General features: G+C 37.6%; 1 protein-coding gene across 3 annotated transcripts; it reads right to left on the reverse strand.

Annotated features, from left to right (window-relative positions):
* Positions 1-237: 237 nt before the first annotated feature.
* On the reverse strand, positions 238-14,676 carry LOC109340089 (phosphatidylinositol-3-phosphatase myotubularin-1-like). Of its 3 annotated transcripts, none has more exons than XM_019577662.1 (16): positions 14,585-14,676; positions 13,801-13,863; positions 10,708-10,757; positions 7,114-7,403; positions 6,930-7,003; positions 6,723-6,786; positions 6,095-6,154; positions 5,068-5,167; positions 4,858-4,971; positions 4,258-4,427; positions 4,047-4,131; positions 3,489-3,716; positions 2,889-2,948; positions 2,695-2,759; positions 1,521-1,797; positions 238-1,260 (listed from the first exon to the last, which is right to left on the reverse strand). In XM_019577662.1, exons 3-16 carry the CDS (start codon positions 10,747-10,749, stop codon positions 811-813), a joined length of 2,079 nt encoding a protein of 692 aa, XP_019433207.1. In that variant the 5' UTR covers positions 10,750-10,757; positions 13,801-13,863; positions 14,585-14,676; the 3' UTR covers positions 238-810. The 3 variants fall into 3 exon arrangements, with proteins under 3 accessions (XP_019433207.1, XP_019433206.1, XP_019433208.1); XM_019577661.1 differs by having other exon boundaries at positions 13,794-13,863; XM_019577663.1 differs by having other exon boundaries at positions 1,256-1,366; positions 13,794-13,863.
* Positions 14,677-18,591: the final 3,915 nt, after the last annotated feature.

The following is an 18,591-nucleotide window of genomic DNA, read 5'->3' on the forward strand; positions in this document are numbered from 1 at the left end:
ACTAATCTAAATAAAATGATTATTTCCATATAACTGTACTCGAAATTCCGAGATGGAAACGAGTATGGGTTATCTGCTGAAATTAGGTGATGTTTGGTGTTCTCATTTGAGTTCAAGCTAAACCCAACACCTGCATGTCAAATTATCTGCTGAACTTTTGCATTGCCACTAAAAATTCAAAGAAATTGGGTCACATAAAACTCAGCACCTTCGTTACCAGCTGTAAGGTGATCTATATTTTAAGATGCACATGGTATCCATAGTGATCACCCACAAGAAAATTGATGCAGCAATTCAAATCCATGTCAACATTGATCCATTTTATAAGATTCGCTACTCCACCTTTTTATAGGTGGGACAAGAAAATTGCAAAATTGGGTGTTCAAATATGGCAATGAATTATTCTTGCTATACATTGATCCCTTACAAACTTAACCATCTATACAAAATTGATCTTATTAAAAAACAATTGCAATGTAATCAGCGACTATCCCTGATTAACACCAAATTTACAGTTAACAATGCAGACCACCATGATGAGCATCATCAACCTTCTACATCTACCATTCAAGCTTACTGAGCTTTACAGATGTCTGCACCAAGATAGTCTCAACTCTGACCAACTCTTAAAGTCTGTACAATTCCCGAGATTGAATACAGATGCCAGGATTCGCCATTTCTCCTAATTTTTTGTCATAATGAGTGTTCGAAAAAATTATCAACTATTCTCATTGCAGAAAGAAATCAAAATTGATTGATTTGAGTCACTGTTAACTGCAGGAGTCTTTTAGTAAGCAATAAATGCACAGTCTACTCCGACTTGAAATAACTATCATTAATTGACAGTTGGTCGAATGCATCAAAGTTAGCCTTCAGACCGACAAACTGGCTACCGAATTGAGCACAATCACCATTTGGCCACCTGCACCCTCCATCTGCAGAGCGAAATGGGCATAAAGTTTCACATACTCGACCAATAGCATTGATTCCATCATTGTCACCAGTGGATGAATACAAACAGTTTGGTGCTGCTTCCAATGTGTTGCTTTCAATGTCAACATTGCAATCACCATTACTGGAGAAGTGAATCTTGTACCCGATCGACTGAATTGCACGCTTTATGGCCATGTTTTCTTTGCTTGTCCTCTTGGCAATGTTCATGGCTGAGTTGTTTTGCTGCTTCTCCATTCGTAGTTCTGCATTCAATGACTCCATGGCATTTATGATTTCTTTAGCTTTCCTTTCAGCCACTTCTTTAGCCTGTTATCATCCCACACAGCACTCACAATATTAAAAGGAAAGCCCAGACGGATCAACTGTTCAATTCATTTACACAAATGAAAGAAATAGAGAACCATTCTGGTACCTGATATACAAAAAAAAATAGCACGAGGCAGTGACCAGAATTAAAGACACACTAACATGATGTGTTAAAAAAGAGTAATGGCTATCCACAAATGGGGGAAGGGAATAACTTTTAATGGGATATAATAATAATCTGAAATGAAGGAAATCACTACCTTCTGCATCTCTGAGTTTTTCATAATTATCTTCCTACATTGTTCTTCAATCTCCCCGGCTTTTGCTTCTTCTGGACAGGCCCAACGAAGGTGAAATTGGGGCCATAAGGTTGGGGCCAATGCTGCTGCAGGGGGCAGAAGAGGACCATTGTGCTTCAGGGGTTCATAAAAGGGATTATAATGCACATGGGAACCTCCTGATTTACGTAAATCAGCCAAGTATTCCCACAAGCATCCACAAGCTTCGAAAACATTGCATTGCAGCCTCTCTTTCTCACTAAACAAAAACATACAATCAAAACAAAATACAATGTCTAAAACAACAAGCAACATGACAATTACAATTCCTCTTATGTTTATTTCACATACTTCATTCTTATTTACACATTCAACATCTAATAAACTGTCCTTACACTGACCATCTACTTAAGTGACAAGTATTCTGGATTCTTAAGTTATATAATCAGGGCAGTATCACTTAATATGGGTTATATTCCCGTGCAGGGTTAAGTACCCTTGTGGTGTGTGAGTGTGTGTATATATTCATTATTGCATAAATGTGGAGGCCTTTTTTTGGTGTACAAAAGTTTAGATGGGTTGGGCCCCGAGGGTTCACTAAGGTCAGGGCAGGCCTCACGGCTCGGAGAGCACTTATAGAGTTACTTATGATTACCGACCAACAAAGTCCTCATATCTGTAGCGGGATTCAAACTCACAACCTTGTGCATAATGAGCTATTGCCTTACCAACTAGGCAACCTTCGTTGGCATAAATGTGGAAACCTTGAGTGCACTATGCCAACCACAACATTAATAAATAGATAATACTTAATAATCAATATAGTAATCTGCCATAATAATGATGTGATTGGCCTAGCTTATGCAACTTCAGTGCTCCAAGTTTATGGAAGAATCTGTCTCTCCAGTGATCAACCAGGTACTCCAAGTTAATAATTATCCTAATCTACAATAATCTGACCATATATATTTAGTTAGAAAAATGTGAGACTGATACTAATCTAATGTGATGATCATGTGTTGAGGTGATTGCAAAATGTGGAGCATAGAACCAAGTTATCTTCACTATCCTCAAAATGAAAAGAGCACATCAGGAAAATGCATGTCAATGATAGCATTCATTTCATTAAAAAAGAAGTTGCCAAAAAAAGAAATACCAATTACAGAAGAAATTTCCGAAACCACAAGAAAGCATGCAGTCCATGAAGTCAACCAGGAAAGCCTGAGTCATGAAACAGTTGAAGTTACAAGCAGGAAAGATACTAGAAAGAAAACCATACAACAAAACAAATGCATAAATATTTCAGGATAGAACCCTAGCAAAAGTGACATGTGTAGGAAGGGTACACACCGCAGAAAACTCAAATGCAGAAGGATACATCCGCAACAATTGTGAAACACAGTCAATCCACTGAAAACACATACCAGACAGTGAGCTCATGATAAACAAAAATGCTGGACATAATCATTATGCAACATGTAGATTCAAATCCAACTCAATCATAACTGTAAAGCATAGAAATAGGAGTTAGGATTTAAACTAATCTTAATTGCATCAAAAACTTTGCACAGCCTCTCAGGTGTATGCTTGTGTTAGCTGTTTTCCTTTCACAAAGAAAAGTACTCATGGCCCAAACTCAGCAAGACTAACAAAATCTCAGACTAGCCAAGATTTGGATCTAATTTGGGCTAAAAATCAATTAAATCAATTGTAATGCCAATCCTTAATGCCAATCGTATCATCAAATTTGAAATGACACCTACCTTCAAAGGATTAACTCAATGAAAATTTAATAATATTAAATTGAAATATTGGTCTAGCGAAGCCTTCAATTTGAAGGTGAGATTTCTAGGAAAGAACCGTGCAAAGAGAATATATAATCCAGTTTATCAATTATAAATTATTACTGTATTTGAAAAATGATACCCAGAGGTTATTCAAGGTACAAACCTGCAAAAAAATGGGGGAGTAGTTGTTTGAATTATGTGTCTGAGATGAAGCTGGTGGTTGAGATGTGAATGCTCCTGATGACTGGCGCATGGATGATGTTGAGAAACTGCCAATTGAAGACTGTCTAGATAACTCGGAAGGCATGTTACCACTTCCAGGGAGAGATGGCATTCCCACACGATCAGAAAATGGATGACCAAATGCAAGCCAGTCCTTTTCAATAAGTGCCTGCATAAGGAAGAAAACCGTGAGGCAGAATTAAAACAACAACAATGAAGCCTTAATTCCGCTGGCAGGGGGTCGGCTACATGGATCGAACGATGCCATAATCTTTATAATAAACCATTTTCATTGACAAAGTATTGATCTGTAAAAGAGCAAATCTTTTCTCTCTTTACTTCCAACATGGGACACATACAGCTAATGATTCTTTTGACAAGTATTGGATGAGTTTAACTGAGATGCCAAATTGCAAAGAGGAGTAGAAATTGTTCATTGTCTTATAGTGGCATTGAAACAAAAAGAAACTGAATTGGTTGAGTAATGTCAATTCCATACCTGAAACCCTGCGAATGTCCGGTAATATGGATCAAGCAACAAATTAGCAAGTGAAACCAACTGACTAGTTCTATCCCATCCATCACTACACAAAGAAAACAGTCAGGTGGTAAATACTAAACAAATTTGAATATCATGAGGGGTTAAAACCTAAGATCCAGATTTAGATTTCATAATTTTAGAAAAGTGAGAAAATACATCTTTGTAATACCTGCAATGTACAAGAACAGAAGCCATTTCCATAGCAATACGAGCAGCAATCCAAGCTGAACCAGCCAAGACATTTTGAACATGCAATAACCATCCACTATCCCCTAGGGTTGATACTGAAGTAGACATACTACTTAAATTGCCTCCACCCCATGTGGATGCACCATGTCTCTAGTCGAACCCATAGACACAGTATTAATCCAACTTACGTAAAGTTAATAATAACACAGGTTCTGTTAATTGAACACAAAATATACTCAAGCCAGTCATGCACAGTTCAGTAGAATAGCATTAAAAATATCATTGACTCAATTCCTTGCAAAACTAAACAGTATTTATGTAAAATTAAGAAAGTATATATCACAATCATGATTTGTATGATGATTATTAGTGGGAATATGAAACTGGAAACATTACACATAAAAACCGTCCCAGACAACATTTTAATATCAACCATAAATGTAAAAAGTTCTAGTTCAATACTAAAGTTGTCTGAACAGATTTCTCCAACACCTCCAAATTCCAAAGCATGTCATTTTCGTACCCCTCAATACATCAAGGACACAAAATAGCTAAATCTTTTTAACTTTCACAGACTAACCAAAAATGATGACATTCCATCTGATGATGCTCTGCCATGAGTGTCCACGTACTCTCGGAGCCGAGCATAGCTCTCTCTCATTGCATGAATATTGTCTATCCCAAGAAAGACTATCTGATCAAATCAAAAAAGAATGTAGATGCTTAGAAAATAATGTCAAATTTTATAACCCAAAAAAAACATAAATGGACGGTTCAACCCATTACAGACCTCAGACTGAAAATAGTTTGATGATGATTCCGAACCACCTCCCATGGCTCCATTAGCTAATGCATTTTTCCTTGGTCTTGCATCTGCGATATATAGCTTTCTACAAGAGAAATGCAGTTTTAAAAAAAAAAGGTTCTAAAAAAATGCAAATCAAATCAACAACAAAAACTTAAAATACATAACTGACTAGATTGCATTTTACTAACACCCCTAAAACAAAAAAGAATGCATCACTACCAGTGAATAGGACATAGTATATATTGTTAATTATTTAAATTGCGGTATAACTATTTAAGAAAATACAAGGGCGTAAGCCTACACCTAATAATTTAAGGTTCGAGGAGTTGGCCCTTCACATAGTATAAGAGCTTCTATAACCAAGTGGTCCGAGTTCAATCCTTGATGCACATTCTTCATAATTAAGTTGAATTCATTAAAATGTAGAGTAAGCTTGTGTATTGTCCATGCTTCAAGCCCAAATGGCTTGCGAAGGGGCTTGTCAGAAACATACAAACTAATCTTGAGCTTTCACCTAACAACTTATGTTTTTAGGAGAGTTGGTGCTCTGCCAATATTCACCCAAGTTTGATATTCAATGTGGACATTGAATCTATGTTGGTATTCATTAAAATAGTAAGTAAATCACACAGATAAGAAATGCTTTTGCACGCTTGGCTTCCACTTGCTAAAATGACTGGTCTTCTTAAAGGAGTTTCCCTTACAAATATGTTCGAGAGTTTGAGAAGCTTTACTTCATTGATGTATTCTTTTTGTCTCACGGTTTCAAATCCTGGAAACAGCCTCTCCGCTTGCGGGATCTGCCCTCCGCACACCCCACTAAGTGGGAGCCTCGTGCATTGGGCTGCCCTTTTTTGTTTGTTCATTTTAAGGAGGATCTATTATCCTCCAAACTCATTGTTTCTGTGTCAACATTTCTTCTTTTACCCCAAAATAAATTATGCATTCGCTTTATGTAGCAATGAGTAACATATGTTCACAATACAAGAAAAAAACATAAAAAACTGACCTCTGTAAACCATCATCAAGTTTGCTGCAAAGAGCAGCCACGAGTTTTTCATCCATGTTGCTGCAAGAAAGTACATAACTAGTCATTGTTTTGTTCAATTTTTCTTATAAAATAATTTATTAAAAGTGGATGAAAGAAATTGTCCAACAAGAACTAGACAACAAACAAAAAAGACAAATCAAACTTACTAAAAGAACACACTGCCACATGGCCTAACAACCCCTCCTAACAAATTAAATAATCACTTTTATAGAACATATAGAAACAAAATTTAAAACATCAAACCTAACGAATTGACTTGATAAAATATCCTATATCATCATGTTTACTATTGCTGTTTTACGTAATCATTAAAAGAAAGCAGCCAACAAGGCCTAACACTGTTGGTACATAGTTTGGTTCCTTAAGCATGATGTTAGTGGTTCTATTCTTGCTGTGTGTATGGAGAAGTCTTTGTTGGGAGAAGCAAAACTGGTTTTAGTAATCACTAGGCCTAGAAAGTGACACCCTTGGTGCACACCAGAAAGAAAAGGAGAGCTACTATATTGTTCTTTCTCCATATGTCCAAAACAAACAATTCATTTCGTTTTATTTAAGAGAGTGCATTCGGTTAAATAGTTAGCATTACCTCCTCATATTCATCATTAGACCAACTAAGGGTTGAGATGAGCGTGCAAGGACTGCTCCAGTACCTATAGGTCACCACTTCCATTAAATTACGACATCCTTGTATTAAAATAATGAAACGAAAAGAATGAAAAAAAACAAAATCAAAAGAAGTAGCGTAGAACTTTTGCAATTATTTGAAGAAATATAATCAATATTCCATGCATACCAGGGTGACACCATGAAACTACAGGCAATCGACCTCTTGCACGAAAGTTAGAAGCCTGGAGCAGTTCATCATCACTGGCATTAGGATGATACAAAAGTTATTAAAATGAATGGCCTAGTGAATTAAACTTTATGAATACATGTAACTGGGGTAAAAGCAGAAAGTTTGGCCCTAAATAAATTACCTAACAATATTTGGAACAAGCAAAGCAAATGGATAACTCTGGCACATTTTGTAGTTGAAGTTCACACTGCTTATTCTCCACAAGTCATTTGACAAGGTGAAAGACCCACTTTCAATCATGTTGATTGATGCACGATAGGAACCTTTGCCAATAAGTCGAAAATACTCATCCAATAAGCGCACTTGTGGAGAAGTGTTCTTAAACCTAGAAGGTCCAGATGCAAAAGCATAAAGATCCCAAAATCTCGCTGGCTTTATACACCTCTGTAGTGCATCAAATATCACACGTCTCTGTAAGAACAATAACTAAAATTAGATACTAAACATGGAAGAAGAAAATAACCCACTCAAAATGTTCACTGGCTTACAACATTTAAACAATACAGATAACCGAACTACATATATCTTTGATTGCAAACTTTAAATTAAATGATAATAGTACAAACTACAAAAAAAGAAAATCTAACGAATAAAACAATTTGACTACTATATTTGCCTATTTACTCTTAAACTTCTTTTCCTGACAATAAAGATTAGCTCAACTGGCAAGATTGATATTCAAGCTGCATTGACTAATGGGTCTTCCATTCAATTCTTTCCAGTAAGCCCTCATGGGTAAGCCTCCCCTAATTGAGGCCCTGCCTTGGTTGTGGAATAACTTGTTCATCTTCTTATTAATTTTAATGTTCTTTTTTCAATAAAAGAATAGTAAGAAACCCAACTACAGTCAGTAATAATATATGGAAATTACTAGATATAAATGTAAACCAGGCTCCCATGTATGATTTTGGAAATCCTCATTACCTCAAATGAACTTTAACAGCAGAAATACAAAATTATAAATATATTATAAGTGTGGATATTTTGGAAGAGGAGATCAGAATGGCGGTTTGGAGTTGTACCGCTGACAAGAGCCCAGGGCCAGATGGTTTTAATTTCAAATTCTTCCAGGATTTTTGGGATGTGGTTAAAAAGGATGTCATCCTTTTTATTCAAGAATTCCAACTTAACGGAAAGCTCCCCAAATGTTTGAATTCTTCTTTCGTTGCTTTGATTCTGAAGACAAAGAGCCCAAACAAAATCCAGGACTACAGGTCGATTTCCTTATTGGGTTCCTTGTATAAAATTCTTGCTAAGATCTTGGCTGGTAGACTTAAAGGAGTCATGAGTTCATTAATTTCCCCTTCTCAATCGGCCTTCATTCTTGGTAGAAATATCTTGGATGCCACTGTGGTAATTAATGAGGTTATCCATTCCGCGACTAAGGATAAGGATGGGTGTTTCTTGTTCAAAGTTGATTTCGAGAAAGCTTATGATTCTGTTGATTGGAACTTCCTTGATTATATGCTTATGCGGTTTGGATTCTCCAGAAAATGGAGGAAGTGGATTTATACTTGTCTTTCCTCAACCTCTATGTCTGTCTTGGTTAATGGAAGTCCAACGGCTCACTTCTCAGTCTCTAGAGGTATTAGGCAGGGGATCCAATGGCTCCTTTCCTTTTTCTTATGGTAGCGGAAGGCTTTGCTGGATTGGTCAGGAAGGGTAGATCTCTTGGTGCTTTTGAGGGGTACAAAATAGGAGGCAATGATATAGAAGTTTGTGATCTTCAGTTTGCCGATGATATTGTTATTGTTTGTAAGCCTTCAGAAAAAAATCTTTGGTGCATGAAGACTATCCTTAGATGTTTTGAGTTAGCTTCGGGCTTGAAGGTTAACTCCAACAAGAGCTCTCTTTTTGGTATAAAGGTGTTCGATTCGGTTCTTTTAGCAGCAACGAATTTCTTGTGTTGTAAGATTGGCTCCTTCCCTTTTCTTTACTTGGGCATTCCTATTGGAGCAAATCCGATGAGACTTTCCACTTGGCAGTGTATGATTGATATGGTGTCTAAGAGGCTTGCTTCTTGGAAATGTAAACATATTTCTTTTGGTGGGAGAGTAATTCTTCTAAATTCAGTCTTATCAAACATTTCTACCTATATGCTTTCTCTATACAAAGCTCCGAAGAAGGTTTTAGCTAAAATTGTTAGTTTGCAGCGAAGTTTTCTTTGGGGTAATAAGAGAGGTGGTAAAGGTGTTGCATGAGTAGCTTGGGATGTTGTTTGCAAGCCCAAGGAGCTAGGAGGTCTCAGTGTTAGAAACCTTGGTCTATTTAATCAAGCTCTGTTGGGGAAATAGAGATGGCGTAGATTGCATGACGACAAGGCTTTTTGGGTGAAGATAATTACTTCAAAGTATGATCCTGATTGGTCTTCGAATAGTAAAAACAATGCTTCGAGATGGTAGAAGGATTTAGGTAAAGTCGGCTCTCCTATAGGCGATACAGGTGGTTTGTTCGTCGATAATATTTGGAGGGCAATTGGTAATGGTCTTCAAACTCTTTTTTGGCAAGATGTTTGGGTGGGTAACCAGAGCCTTAAAGAGGTTTTTCCTAGATTATTTAATCTAGCAAGGAACAAGCTTGCTCGGTAGGAGATTATGGCTATTGGAAGGATGATGTGTGGTCTTGGGAAATTCCTTGGAGAAGACCATTGTTTGGTAGAGAGGAGTCCATTGCTAGCAACCTGTATGTCTTGATTCAGAACTATTCATGCAAAAGGGAGATGTTGGATAGATGGAGGTGGGGGCTAGATGCCTCAGGGGTCTATATGGTTAAATCTACTTACTTGGCTCAGGTGAATCAACAACAATCTCCTTTAGGTAAAGTTTTAAAAAAATGTTGGATTAATTGTGTGTCTTCAAATATCTATTGTTTTGTTTGGAAACTCCTTAGAAGAAGGCTTCCGACAAAGGATGATTTGTTCAAGAGGAATATTATAGTGAGGGCAAATGATTTGATATGAAATTTATGCAAAAATCATGTCAAATCATTTTATCACTTATTCATATCTTGCAAGTTTGTTTCAAGTGTGTGGAAAAGTTTTTACTCTTGGTTACAAACTCCAATTACTTTCCCTTCAACAATTCTTGAGTTCTTCAATCTTCATGGTTCTCTTGAAAGAGGTAGAGGTGCACAAGTTTGGAGAATGTTGTGGTTTGCGGTTGTTTGGTCAGTTTGAGTTATGAGAAATGAAGCGATTTTCTTAGAGAAGGAGCCTAGTTATATTCACCTTTTTCATTTAATCCAAACTAGATCTTGGATTTGGTTCACCTCTTTTGTAAATAAAAATTCTTTAACTTTTGCATATTGGTGTATGGATCCAATCTGTATTTCTTTAGCTACTAAAAAGATCATCGGTTGATCTTTCTTTGTATTGGATGGGCACCCCTTGTGCTCAGTTTAATACATTATTTCTTTATAAAACAAAAAGAGGTGTGAAAGCCAACCCTACCTAATGGGACTAAGGCTTGGTTATTGTATATAATAAGTATGAAAGATCCCTTCCACTATGAAAAAACTATTGAACGTGAATAGTAGGAGACATATGCAAGAGACATAAGAAATTTGAAATTGTAATGAAATTTCACCTTTTAAAAAGATAAGACTCAAAATTACTAAATCTTCGCATAGTAAATATGTGACAGGATTAAGAACCAAGGCAAAAACTGTGACTTGTGATTTTATAAGAAAGTCATGGCTACTATCGTAACAGAATTACCTGTTTTGTACGAGGCCTGAAACCAAAGACTATAATTCTCATATCTTTACCTGCATACGCCAGCAAAGGTAAGTTTTTTTGGATAAAAATGAAATTAGTTAAGATCAAAGAAAAAGAATACAACAAATTTGGAGGATAAGGAATCCTCCTTAACAAAAAAAGGAAAATATAACCAACAAATACGGGAAAATGTAGCAATGCTGCCAGATCACTCAGCATATCTATTAAGGAAACCCACTTGAAAGGCTCATGTGCTTAAATACCAAATAGAAGCCAAATACCTAATCCTATCCCAAATCAGATGCTGACCAAGATCAAAGACAAGTTACCAAACCATGCTGACTAAAATTAAGTAAAACTAGCCAGAGCACTAAAAATCACAGACAAAATTGAAAACTCAGAAATGTATTCATGTTTATTGTTTTCACCATTGAGTTTATTATACTAAAAAATTTACACAAACTGAAGTGTGTTTGGGGGGTGAGTTTATACAAACTGCTCGGTGTGTGTGTGAGTACAAACTACAAACTAGTGTGCGTGCATGTGTCTCTGAGAGAGAGAACCAACTTATTGCAAAACCAGAGTATACACTGATGAAAATGATTACAGAAGACTGGATTGTTTTATTTTCTTCTTACAGTGATAAAGATTTCAACAGAGAATTTCAAAATTCAGAAACTTATTTGTGCTTATTATTTTCACCATTGAATTTAAATTTGTTATCAGAATATTTATAAAAACTGGTTTTGTGTACGTGTAAACCGATTTATAGACAAATTTCAATATTGTGAAATCATACAGGATATAACATTGTGGGTGTGTTTCTCTCTCTCTGCATGTATATGTAAACTAATTCATAGAAACAAATTTCAGTATTGCAAAATCATAGAGGATATAATATTCTCCTAAACTAAACAGGCTCATCAGTGCAAAACAGCTGTCCAATCCCCCTGCATATTAGTTCAGGAATCTCCCTCCACAACAATGGGTGGCCAGATCCAGCACCGAGGCTGAGTATTGGAGTATGGCTGTTACTTCACAAGAAGTTCTCTGGATCCAGTCACTGCTCACAGAGTTAAAAGAAGCTAGTTCAGTACCTGCTATCTACTATGATAATTTAAGTACTGTTGCTCTTGCCCACAAGGCCACAACCCAGTTCTGCAGTCCAAGACAAAAGATATTGAACTACACATGTTCTTTATCCTAGAACAAGTGATTGCCAAGACACTCATTGTTCAACATGTTCCTGGTCTTGATCAGAGTGCAGACGTCCTTTCAAACCCTCTCCTGAAGCACATCTGAGCTTTGAAGCACGGATTCGTCAAACACCCTCACGTGTCGGTGTCTGACACGGATACGCTCGGATTCACGAAGGATACGTATGCGTAGAGTATCCAAAAATTTAAAAAATAAAATAAATAAATATCAAGACACGTATCCGATTCGTTTTCAATAAAATATATGATATATGGATTCGTTTTCAGTAAAATATAGGATATATAGATTCGTTTTCAATAAAATAGGATAAGAAAGATTCGTTTTCATTAAAATAGGATAAGATAGATTTGTTATGGAGGACAATGATTTTCAATTTCCATTATATTTTTTACTTTGTATATTTACACTTATAATCTTATCATATTTTATGTGTTTTTATTATTTTATACGCGTATCCTTGAACGTATCATATCCTGTATTTTAGAAAAAATGTGTGTCGAAGTATCGGATATGTATCGTATCCGACACACATATCTGTATCCGTGCTTCATAGCATCTGAGGAGCTAAGAGACAAGGTCAGGGTGTTTGACAGGTTTTAAAACATTTGACACTATGAGTTTAAGGGGGTCAACTGGAGTATATTTTGGTCTACACAAAGCTAGTTCTGGACCCACTGCACTTACATGCAGTGTACATTAGTGTAGGAAATAACAATAGCTGCTGAGTCAGGATGTTGGTATCATTCTACTAGGATTCAGTTCTAACTGAATCAACTGTGGCAGCTGACAACAATGTACTAGCAATGTACTCTCACACATCAAAGAAAAATCAGTTTACACTTTTCTCAGAAATCTCGGAGCATTTTCTTCTCTCTTCCTTTCTATTAAAGTTTTATTTTCTTAGTTTCTAGGACTGATTCTAATACCATCCCTTAATATGTCTAAAAGAAATGAGGCTGCCTCAAGATACATGCATTCTACTCCTTCTAAAGACACCGAATAAGTGCATAAATAGTAAACATCATAACCTTGTAACATGTACCCTCCTTACTGCAGCCAAACATCCAAAACTAACTACTAAAAGCTTCTACAAATTCAGAATTACATCCAGTTGTAGCTCAAACTCAACAATCTTGTTCCATATGGAGCTGGCTGCTTTACCATATAAAAAACAAGGTTTCAAGCTACAACTACACATACTGCACTTACCAGAAGAGAAAGTAATTTATCATGTCTACGAGTCTGCAAAGATATCACTGCATTATATCCCATTTGAGTACCAAAGTCCAAATGAAGGGCTTGAGCTTGGAAGGAAGGAGTCTTACATTTAAAAAGGGTGTCATCAAGGAAAATCTATCATCCATATATCGGTGAGAGAGCAAGAAAAGAAGTACACTTAGGGTGAGTACATGGTAGCTTCAAAAGCATAAACATAATCAAATACGAAAAGAACAAGAAGAGTGAGGTTGCATTTGGTAAACATGTTAGAAAAAGATGAAACAGGACAAATGGGTTTTGTTCTGTGCTTGGTGTATTTTGTAAACAAAAACAGGACGAGACAAGAGGCTAAGTAGTTTAATATTTTGGTTCCAGTGAAGGGGTGGAATCAAAGAGAACATATAATATCTCCACAAACATCATTACTTTTAGACACAATACTTATCCACTTAATGAGGACCAAAATACAATACAGCTAAAAAGCCAAAATACTTTATAGATGTAGCATTTCATGATTATAAACCTAACTATATGATCTTTCTTCCATTTATCAATTTATAAGCATTATCAACAAATATTGCATAGTAATTTTATCAGTTAGATATTCAGAAATCAAATATCAATCAAGAGGAGCTTATATGAGAGCATACCAAGCACCTGGAGCAGTCTTTGTGGTGGTATCTTGTCTAATTGACGAGCATTTGACTGAACCTTTACAACCTACATTTAGATGATAGCCATACACGTGAGGTTCCAAATAATCGATACAGAAGAGCACTTGACAAAAGTGGGCATTAAAAATTAAGATGCACAAATACACTTACTGGTTGGTAAGACGCCATACCATAGATATAGTTCAAAAATTTTAGAAAACAAAAATAGAGAGAATAGAAACATTCATTTTTGTGGCTGGCATGAAACATATAAGCACATGAAGCTGTAGCACAAGTTCATCACATAGGTAGAAGGTCAATCAAAACAACAAATTCAGAACCAATCAAAACATTTTTTTCACAGGAGGAGCCAATTATAATATTGAAGTCCTATATTCCCTTTATGAATCTATTGAGGTTCGTACATTGTTAGTATTCCAATTGTACCAGTTGTAGCCACAAGCATTAGTAATGATTGGAAGAATATAAATATTTTACAACCACTGAGTAAATTTTAACAGAAAAATAATAAAAATATAATGTATGTTCAAATGAGAAGAAAACCAAAATTAGTAAAGAAAGCAAAGAGATAAATGGGATAAAAAGGAAGCTGAAAAACTCAGACAAGAGGAACATGGTCACTCCAAAATACTAACTAGATTTCAATCATATATGTGAGGCAGACAACACAAGAGCTTTAGGCTGCAATCCAACACAACATATCCAAATTATAGCAAAAAAAATCATACAAAAGAGAGTGGTTCATAATTTTTTTTGCAAGAACTTACTATCTTGTTAAACTTCTCGATGGTTGCTAGTGGTATTGTTCCAAGGGCGATAATTTTTCTAGTTCCCTCACTCTACAAAATGTAATGAAGCAAATTAGAAGATGAGCCAGATAATTGAATAAAGGGGAGGTAAGCAATGGCCAGCAAACATAGATATTTTTTCAAATAAAAGAAGAAATTTGTCAAGACAGAGAAGATAACTACAGATAGGGGGCAGATAAGAGACCCTATTTATAAAATAAAATAAACAGCAAGTATGGACACAAAAACAAATAAATTTCTTGGAGAAGAGAATAATGAGCCATTTTGTTCAGTATATGAATCAAATCATATTCTTCAAACCACAATTGACATACAAGACAAGGTAAAGACCAAAGGTGCCATATTTCAAATAGTTAATCAAGTGATCATACCACCATGATATAACAATATGTAAAGATATTAAAAGAAGAAGAAGACTAGGCAGTTATAGAAGCTAGAGAGAGAAGAGTAACTAACTTTTATTCAGTTAGTTTGTGATGGACCCCCAATCCAAAGGGTATATCAGAGACAACGTAAGAAAGATCAGGGCAAATTAGGAAGAAAGGAAGAAATAGAAATTGAGGCACATGGTAGTAACTAACTTCACACGTGGCAGAAAGAGAAAGAAGGGAGCAGATTCAGAGGGTGTGTATTTGAGGAAGGAATGTGGAGGTTTGAAGCAGGCAATCATTTGGTAGTTTGGGGTGGCAATCTGTCACAAGGAGAGGAAATATTCCTATTGTTATTACCTTATCTTTTCTTCCAATACTATGTTATTTCCTATTCTGTTTACTGCACCATCAATAAAATACTCTGCACTGTTATTTTCTTCTCAACTTCTTGTACTATTTTTCTGCTGTTAAGAGATTCCTATCAAGCTGGTATCAGAGCTCCCGATCTTGGGAGCTTCTGGATGGTATCAACACGAATGGAGAATAGACTGGAGAATGTAGAGAAGAGGTTGGAAGGATTGCAGAACTCCTTTCAAGAAACATTAAGGCAGCAGATGGAGGCCTTAATGAAATCTGTTACAGAGCGATTGGAGGAAACGGTGGGTGAAATCAGAGGTTTAGGACGTGAGGGTGTAGGAGAAAATAGTAACCGAGAGGAGAGGCACCATGGTGAATGGGTAAGAGGGGAGGAAGAAACCAGAAGAGGTGAAAGGGTGAAGAGGGTGGAAGTCCCGTACTTCACAGGGGACGATCCTCATGGGTGGATTTATAGGGTGGAGCGCTACTTCGAAATTAATAAAATTCCAGAGGAAGAAAAGGTGGACACGGCGGTGGTGTGTTTGGAGGGGAAGGCTCTGAATTGGTTCCAATGGTGGGAATCACGGATGGTAGTGGCTGTGAGATGGCCTCTATTCCGCCAATCATTGATGAGCAGGTTTCAAATAGCGTCATCGGAAAATCCGTATGAGGTGTTGATGGGGCTGAAGCAGAGAGGCACGGTCATGGAGTATAGGGAGGAATTTGAACTTAGGTCGGCGACTCTTCGTTTTGCTGATGAAGAGTTCATGAAAGGGGTTTTCATGAATGGTTTGAAGGAGGACATTAAGGCAGAGGTGAGGATGAGAGGATCTGGGGATTTAAACGGAGTAATGGAGATGGCACAAAGGGTTGAGGAAAGAAACCGGGTTCTGGGCCGGTCTAGTGGGTACCCGAACCGTAATCACGGGTCTGGATTTGGCAAACCCGCATTAGCTGGGCGATGGGCCGGGGCCCAAGATCTCAAAGAGGGCTCCCAGGAAACACATGTTACGTTTGGTCCCAAGGAAACCCAATGGTTTCATTTTGGAAAATCTGAAGGCACAGAAGTGAGAAGTGGAATAACCACTCGTGACGACGATAATCACGGTGGAAATCGAAGAGGAGCAGGTTTCCGGCGGTTGACAAAGGAGGAGGAAAATGAAAAGAGAAGAAGAGGACTTTGTTTCCGATGTGATGAGAGGTACGTTCCGGGGCATGTTTGTCGCAACAAGCAATTACACATTATTTTGTTGGGGCAAGAGGAAGATCAAGAGGAAGGTGGGGTAACGGAGGAGACGGCGGAGGAAGTCAATCTGCAATTGAATGTGAGCAGTATTGCAGGGATGACCTCCAAGAATTCCTTAAAGCTTTGGGGTACTATAAAGGAAAAAAGGGTTATAGTGATGATGGATTCAGGAGCTTCTCACAACTTCTTGGCACCATCCATTGTCGAGGAGTTGAAGATTCCAACGGAAAATACGAAGGGATATTATGTGGAAGTAGGGAATGGCCAGCGCTTAAGTAGTCAAGGAGTGTGTAAAGGTGTGGAGCTTCATCTTCCTACTGTGAAGGTGGTGCAGGATTTCTACTTGTTTGAGTTGGTAGGGGTGGATGTGATTTTGGGGTATGAATGGTTGAAAAGCTTGGGGAGATTTACGGCTGACCTGCGACATTATTTGTTAGAGATAAAAGAAAATGGCAAGGTTATCGAAATCAGGGGTGACCCAACATTGTCCAGAACAGTGGCGTCGGTGAAGGCTATTATGAAAGAGATGAGGAATGAGGCAGAAGCGTATTATGTAGAGTTTGGGATGATGAGCATGAGTTGCTCCTCAGAATCAGACAGCCAGGAGGGGATTCAACCTCTCATTCGAGAATTTGATGATGTTTTTCAGAATCCGGCAGGGTTACCACCAACAAGGTCGTGCGACCATGCTATAGTTCTAAAGGAGGGGGCGGATATCCCAAATATACGGCCTTACCGTCATCCCCATAGTTACAAGGCGGAAATTGAAAAGTTTGTCAAGGATATGTTAGAAGCCGGCATGATTAGGCCTAGCGTGAGTCCGTTTTCAAGCCCACTGATTTTGGTTAAAAAGAAGGATGGAGGATGGCGATTTTGTGTGGATTACCGCGCTCTCAACACAATTACGGTACCAAACAAATTCCCAATCCCGATAATAGAAGAGTTGTTGGATGAACTAGGTGGAGCAACACTTTTTTCTAAGCTAGACCTCAAATCGGGATATTATCAGATTAGGATGAAGGAAGAAGACATCCCGAAGACGGCATTTCGAACTCATGAAGGTCACTACGAGTATATGGTGATGCCGTTTGGTCTCACCAACGCACCGTCAACCTTTCAAGCTTTGATGAATGATGTGTTTAGGCCATATTTGAGGAAGTTCGTCTTAGTATTTTTCGATGATATTCTGGTGTACAGCCACGACATTACGACACACTGCACTCATTTAAAAAGGGTGTTTCAGGCTCTAAGGGAAAACAAATTGTGGGTTAATTACAAAAAGTGTTGTTTTGTGGCTGAAAAAATAGAATATTTGGGTCACATTATTTCTGGCACGGGCATTCAAGCTGATCCTGAAAAAATTTCAGCAATGAAGCAGTGGCCGGTACCTCGCGATATTCGGAGTTTGCGGGGATTCCTTGGTCTCACAGGGTATTATAGGCGTTTTGTGCGGAATTATGGAATTTTGGCTCGACCTCTTACACACTTGTTGAAGAAAAATAAATTCTTTTGGTCCGAGGAAGCTCAAGTCGCTTTTGAAGAACTAAAACAAGCAATGGTGGAACTTCCTACCTTAGCGCTGCCGAATTTCACAATCCCCTTCGAAATTGAAACGGACGCATCTGGTTTCGGTATAGGAGCTGTCCTCATGCAACAAGGAAGGCCCTTAGCATTCGTGAGTCAAGCACTTTCGGAAAGAGCAAGGCTTAAGTCGGTTTATGAAAGGGAATTGATGGCGATTGTGTTTGCGGTCCAAAAATGGCGGCAATATTTATTGGGTCATCACTTTGTCATCCGCACGGACCAGAAAAGTCTCAAATTCTTGTTAGATCAGCGTGTTTTGGCAGGTGAGCAGCTTAAATGGGTTACCAAACTGATGGGTTTTGATTTTGAAATTCATTACAAACCAGGTTCGGAAAATAGAGTGGCGGACGCACTATCTCGGGTCATGGAATATAAGTCTACGTCGATGGTGACCAATGTGGATTTGG

This window comes from Lupinus angustifolius, unplaced genomic scaffold (assembly GCF_001865875.1).
Source record: "Lupinus angustifolius cultivar Tanjil unplaced genomic scaffold, LupAngTanjil_v1.0 Scaffold_134_32, whole genome shotgun sequence".
Classification (NCBI taxonomy): Eukaryota; Viridiplantae; Streptophyta; class Magnoliopsida; order Fabales; family Fabaceae; genus Lupinus; species Lupinus angustifolius.